The sequence below is a fragment of the Micrasema longulum genome, unplaced genomic scaffold (genome assembly GCF_059751315.1).
Source record: "Micrasema longulum isolate JH-2025_06_02 unplaced genomic scaffold, ASM5975131v1 h1tg000120l, whole genome shotgun sequence".
Taxonomy (NCBI): domain Eukaryota; kingdom Metazoa; phylum Arthropoda; class Insecta; order Trichoptera; family Brachycentridae; genus Micrasema; species Micrasema longulum.
In genome coordinates this window covers 313451-320281 of record NW_028277326.1, presented here as the reverse complement: position 1 = coordinate 320281, position 6831 = coordinate 313451, and the positions used below count along the sequence as shown (strand labels likewise).

Sequence of the window (6831 nt, the reverse complement as noted above, 5' to 3'; positions counted from 1 at the left end):
CTCATGGGACGATGCTACATGTTCTCTGAACAGAGGTTTGGACCCTCAGCAAAAATATGAAAAATTTAAAAAACTTTCAGACGTGGGTGTATCCTCATAATTCCATGGGTAGATAGAATCCGAAATGAAGATGTGATGAGTAGGATGTGTAAAGAAAAATAAGTAAAAGTAACTATTAAAATCCGAAAGTTGCAGTATTTTGGATACATCATGCGACGCCTAGAAAGTCTCATTCTGGGAAGAGTAGATCTTCTTGGTTAAAGAACATAAATTTTGAAATGAAAGGGGTCTAAAAAGTTGCCTTTTGGATTAGTCAGAATGCAAAAAATTTAAAAAAAATATTCGATACTACCTTTGGCCCTCAACCAGAGCTTGAAGTTTTCGTAAAAGTCGATTTTTTGCGCTAAACCGGCTTTCATTTCGTATTTAAGTAAGAAAATCAGTCCAATAAAATTTTGTAATGTGCATTGAACCTTATTAAATAAGCATCTAAGGGCGTGAGTTGCACCTTGTTTTATAATAAATGGGTAGCATTATTTTTATGAGCCATTGTTTTCGTCAATATTACCAAGGCGCTCAACGGAATCAGTTCCGCGGAGTGTAAACTTTTTGCATTTCGGTAGTTTTAAAACGTGTTTGAACTTGTAATGTGATTAGGTTATATCTTTACTAACAAAAAAATAATTTTATCAATTAACAAAATGTTCAGGCAGTGATAAACTTCAAACCTCGGTTGAGGGCCAAGAGTAGTATGAAATATTTTTTTAATTAATTTTTACGTTTAATGTGATCCAAAATGCAACTTTTTAGACCCCTTTCACTTTGATGTCTAAAAGAATAAAAAATAATCATACATCATCGGCCTACTCTAGTGAACATGCTCCCTGAGAAGAAAAGAAGATATGTATACATGATCAGATAAATGAAAATCTCAAGACTGGTCATGGCAAAAGCAGACACAATCTTAGGGCGTGTATGAACGTGCTAGCAATGTGTATCAGGATAGATGCACGTGCCACTCCTACCTCGTTGTCTACACCCCTACAGGGAAATGGCGTGCTTGTTGTTCTAGTGGTGATGTGTTTGCTAGAGTACGTAGCCCTTATAGGAACTAATCCAACCAATGATAAATGTCCAGTCAGGAAAATCGTTTAAAAACTCGCTAAACTGGATTGTTCTAGAACTCTCACTGTTGATATAATTCCCAGCAAGACCTAGATCCACTAATGGACCCGTCAGATTGGAGGTAACCTATAAAGATAAACAAGTAGTATTATTTATACAACGGCTTAAGTCTTCAACAGAATATTAAAAATAATCATAAAAACTATATGCAAAACACTTGTGGATGAGGGTTAATTGATATGCTCCATCCCAGACCTATTTCGAAGTGAACAAAGTAGCCCCGCTCCCCTGGACTTATATGCAATTCTTCCAGCGATGCTCCGTCATTTTTTAGCTTCCTGGTAGAACACTTGTCTAGTCCAACCACTCATCCACACAATACATGACCTCATTGACGTCCTAAAATTACTTTTCACTTAAATGATCTTTGAGTTTTGGGCATAGTCGGTAGTCAGCGGCCTATTGTAACTCAACCATTGCAGGTTTTAACTTGATGCTAGGTACTTTAGACATATTAATTTATACTTTACACATTATGAATACACATGAGGCTGACTGGTTAACTCGAAGCAAGTACGGGGTGAAGCATATCGATCAATTCTCATATACACGATGTTTCAAGGCCAGACCTTGAAACTTCAGAGGAACATTCCTCACAGTAAACTTTAAAAAAAAAACAGTGTAATTTTTCAAAAACACATTTTTTTAAATGAAAAAATGAATTAATACAATTTGAAAATGGTGACAATCTTTAATGCCTCTACTAGCATCCTTTCCACAAACCCCTACCCCTCCCCCACCAAGTCGCTTTTCAAGTCCGCGTCCGGTGCGTGTCTCTTCGTTGGTCAGTTATAATTTCAAATAAAAAATCTAAAGTTCTAAAACGCAGTTTTTAAATAAATATATAAAGGATAAGAATATTTTTGAAAGTTCATCATGAAAAATATTTCTCTGAAGTTTGGCAGTATGGCCCTGAAAACCGAGTATACACAAAATACATACTACTGGAATAAAAAAATAAAGTGAAATTTTTAATTCGTAATATGCGGCTCTTCGATTCTGGCGAATCTTTTTTCAGGTTGTTAATGTATCTGACATCTGTGTCAAATTTCATGTCAATATCTGCATTTGTCCAGTATCCAGTAGTTACGCTTGCGCGCGTGTTTTGTGAATAACAAAAAGGTTAATTTTTCAATTTTTATTATCTCTGATTTTGTTGAGCAAAGAAGTTACGTTAAATTTTGTTTGCGGAATGAAATTCCTGCTGCAGAAACGCCGAGAATGCTGCACAAGGCCTTTGGCCAAACTGTCAACAAGGAATATTAGAGGGGGGGGTATGTCTTCTGGTACATTATAATTCTATGCGACCAACTATCCCTATATCACTAAAAATAGATCACAAAAGCCTAATTAAAACAGCATAAAGCTAGGGTTTCCTAGGACAGCGGTGCCCGTATCTTAACGGCCGTAGTGAACGGTGATGCGGTGGACAGCCGTCGTAACAGTGACTAGAAAATGATTTTCTAGGAAAACGGTGTTAAATGGTGTTGATAACACCGTTTTCCTAGGAAACCACTCTCTAGTCCCCGTTACAACTGCTGTATACCGCATCACCGTTCACTACGGCCGTTAAGATACGGGCACCGCTGTCCTAGGAAACCCTAGCTTAACCGACAAATCTTCTTAAATTAAAAACTAGTTAAGGGTGAAGTCAACTAGCGACCAGAAGCCAGCAGCCATCATGCTCCAGACAGAGCTAAGAAAAAATATGTGCAGCTTAAGCAAACATTTTTAGGACTGCTGAACTGATCCAGCAAAATATGATAAATACATAGAATTAAGAATAGTCCAGAAACCGCATACGCACATCAAACAAAAGGCGACTAAACTACTCATAAATTAGTGGGTTTACGTTTTGACCCATTAGTTTCTTTGTAGACGTCTCTCAGTACGCAACTCCTGATTTGAATTCAACTATGCCGTGTTGTGTCTTTTTAAATTGTAGAAATACTGCTAGGATCATAAAGAAACAGGATGCAATCACATTTCATGTGTAATTAGCAAATGTATGTGTATGTAACAAATGCATTACTTAAAAATTGAATTATTTTTCCATCTGTCAAAAGAAACAAAATGAAAGTTTCGTTAGTGTTGCCAAAGAAGTAATTTTTTTTTATACTACTTTGCCCATCTAATGAGAGAACTAATGAAAATTGGATCTCGGATTAAACAACTCTATAGTGGACATTTGACCGACATTATCTTTAAAACATCAAATATTATTTGACATTATATAAAAACATCAGTTTTCTATAAAATAAAATATGTGTTATATTTATAGTTCAAAGTTCATTAATTCCATTTCTCTTATTAAATGACGCTTTACTTATCTACTATGTTGTGTCAATCAATATTTCCGCGTGCACACAAATATTTTAGAGAAATTAACAGATTGTTTTATTTTTACCTTTCATTTGTGTTATAATTATATTTTTTCCCGTCGTGCAACATTACGCGGCGGCATCACGAATGCGCGCAGCGAAAGTGAGGCATAGTGGAGGAATGATTAGGCATAGTCCGATGTATTCAAATATGATTCTACGCTCCTTCTGGACTATTCCTAATTCTATGGATAAATATTTTTTTGTTTTATACACCATTTTGTGAAAAGGACCTAAATTATATTGTTACGGTATTTGTTACAATTAATGTAGTGTAAAATTTCCGCAAATCAAGGTATGTAAAATTTCCATTGTAATTAAACATAAAAATGACATTTTTCAATAAAAAAATATAAAAGCGTCATCTATGAATAATAAGTTTCATATTTTCGTTAAGAATCACCTAAATGTGTGAACTTACGTTGAAAGTAATTGACAAGGGGTAATCTTGATCGGTCTCTGTCGTAACAATATGTATGAAGTAAGTTGGGCGACCTTTCCACTCTGCAGCTGCTACCGGCTCCGTAGGCAGACTCCAGGTGTCGACAGAGACTCCTTCTCGAGGAGATAATGTCACTGTTAATCTACTAGGACCTGTGAACGCAACATTACGAATCCATCAAATGTTGAAAAATTATTACCACACTTCGCTCCCATACATCAGGGTCGCGACCAGGGCTCTATTGTGAACTGCTAATTTTGCCTCTTGCGATAAACATTTATTTGCCAAGGTTGCTTTTAGTGTCATTAGTTTTAGTTCACTCTGTTCCCGGCACTCAACCTCCTTTCAATATCTTTCTCAGTCATTCCATCCCTAGTACATATACTTCCCAGATACACAAATTTCTCTACCTATTTTAGTATAACCCCATTCACAGTGATTTCACATTTAGTCATACTTTCATTTCTTTCAAAGAGTTTTAAAACAGTAAATTTGTTTTTTTTTAAGTTTATTTTTAAACTTTTGATTTCAACTGAGGTTAATTATATTTTTTTACCTTTTAATAGGAGATCAAGAGTACACTGGGTCGGGCTGGGTATACAAAGACGTTTTTGAACAATGAGTTCCGTAGGGAAGGGAAATTTAGGGGGGTCCGCCTGTATCCAACTGCTCTTACGGCTTGAAAAAAATAAATTGAGTTAAGATTATAATTTGTACGGAATTAGCCCGCCCTTCTGTCTCCGTGGTAATGTCTGGGAAAAATGTTTTGTCGTACGAATCACTGTTTACACGCGGACAATGGTCGATTTCTGGGACAAAACAATATGGTATTGTCCACATGTAAACGGCTTTTGAAGCTTAAAGTTTTAAAGCTATGAATTAGTATTTACCTTAAAGGGACCATTCTACCCACATAGAGTGGTAATCCACAATATAGTTCATTATCACAGTCCTCCTCCAGCGAGTATAGGGAGCGCCCTCTTAAGGGAATTGTGCGAGGACTATTCCTGTCCAAGTTTAATACAAAGTATCCCGTCTCTTGTCTTCGTAAGACATTATTCTCGTCGTAGAACTGACGATCAGAATGCTGGAACAATGTAAAGTGTATAGAACCTTTATATATTCATATTTTGCTTATTTATCCTGTATATGGGGATTCGCTACAAAAAAAACTAATTTCAGAGATTCAGGTTCTTCAAAACAGAAGTTTGAGGAACATTCTTGGTCTGCCTTGGGATACATATGTAAAAGATATTTACAGTCAAACAAAAATACTTCCCTTTATCATAGAGGGAAAACATTTTTGAGAAGGGAATATGGAAGTCCAGGCATTTACAGGGCTTATGATCTGCCATTGGCTGGTTTAAGTGGCCGCTTTACACACTGTGTAACATACATCATTCTGCCCATGTTTCAACATCCACATTTCCTCAACTCTTTCATCTGATGGAAAAGTCAACTAAAAAGTGACTACATTTCTTGTCATTTGGCTTGTTGACCGCCAGCTAAATGCAATAAATAGCATGATAAATAATAAATAAATAAATAAAAATAGCAGTTTTGGAATATTTTCCATATTTACACCGGTTAAGTTCAAATATGTGATTGCGCAGCAGGATTATACGTCGCGAAACGTAAATACTTTAACGATTTAATATTAGGTGTTCACGGATGTTGCATTGTGATCGCGAATACGATAAACAACCATGGTGAAAAATTGTTATCAAGTCGCTTATTAGCACGTCGATAATTATTTGTGATTGAGCGACAGGGCTACCGTACAAAGAGCTCTTCCGAGCGGCTTTTTTCATTCGGAAATGAGAAGTTTTTTCTTGAACGTGGGCACCGTCAAGGAGACTCAAGTCCACAAATGTGATGGGCAAGCTGTCTTGCAGAATGACACGGGAAACATGGATAGCTCAAACATCCTCGGTACTAACCATGATCCAGTACCGCTGTGGGGCGGGGTTGCTGGGCCCAGCGCTGTACGGCTGTCCTACAGAAGTACAAAGTGAAACGGGTAACATCACCAGCACAAAAGCTGCTAAGAATCCTAGCGCCATGTATGACCTTCTCACCAGACTCAAAAAGGATATCTAAATGCAAAAAACAAAACAGAGTTTTATTTTTTATTTATTTTTATTTTATTAACATGAACGGAAAATCTGCCTTTTACAAACATTTATAATACAACATATTTGGCTTAATATTTTTTTTAAAAACATAAATTTCCTTATACCCAAGATTTATAAAAAAATAATTAAACCTAAAAATTATACAAGATTTATATTTAAAAAATTAACCTAAAAATTATCAGCATATTCAGTAGAAAGTTTAAATAATAAAACACTCTACAGTAATACAACAAGAAAATCATAAGTACTGTTTCACACAGCTAGGCAAAGTGAACAAAAAACTGTACATATATATATATTATGAAATGCATGAATAAATAAATATAATTACCATTCACCATCTTTGAAAAGGTTCAAAAGGTTTGTTCCATAGAAACAATACCCTGCACTAAATATATCAGATACGTGGGAATAACTATTGCCGAGTTTATGAAGTCTATTTAATACGGCATTACAAGTATACACTGTCCATGAATTGTTGCTACAAAACGGTGGCACCTGTCTAGTCATTCTTCCAGGCACCCTGAAGTTGATGAGAGATAATAGTTCAGGGCAATCCCATGTTGAATTTACAATTTTGAATAAATTTAAAAGGTCTATAATTTTTCTTCAATCTTAAAGTTTTAAGTTTAAGTTTAAAGTTTATCGTAAAAATTCATGACTGATTCTTTGTGATTTAGTATTGTAT

General features: G+C 35.6%; 1 protein-coding gene across 5 annotated transcripts in view; it reads right to left on the bottom strand.

The window, feature by feature from the left end:
* Window positions 1-948: 948 nt before the first annotated feature.
* LOC148284430 (endoplasmic reticulum metallopeptidase 1-like) overlaps window positions 949-6831 on the bottom strand; it is a 46439-nt gene continuing 40556 nt past the window's right edge. For 4 of the 5 annotated variants that reach the window (XM_088240081.1, XM_088240075.1, XM_088240091.1 and 1 more), the window contains 5 exons: window positions 5949-6104; window positions 4899-5095; window positions 4565-4686; window positions 3988-4160; window positions 949-1251 (listed from right to left, as the gene is read on the bottom strand). In XM_088240081.1, coding sequence (XP_088096207.1) covers window positions 1087-1251; window positions 3988-4160; window positions 4565-4686; window positions 4899-5095; window positions 5949-6104 — 813 coding nt within the window. In that variant the 3' untranslated portion in view covers window positions 949-1086. Of the gene's footprint in view, window positions 1252-3987; window positions 4161-4564; window positions 4687-4898; window positions 5096-5948; window positions 6105-6831 lie in introns of those variants that run through there. The other variant, XM_088240105.1, reaches the window with a different exon arrangement.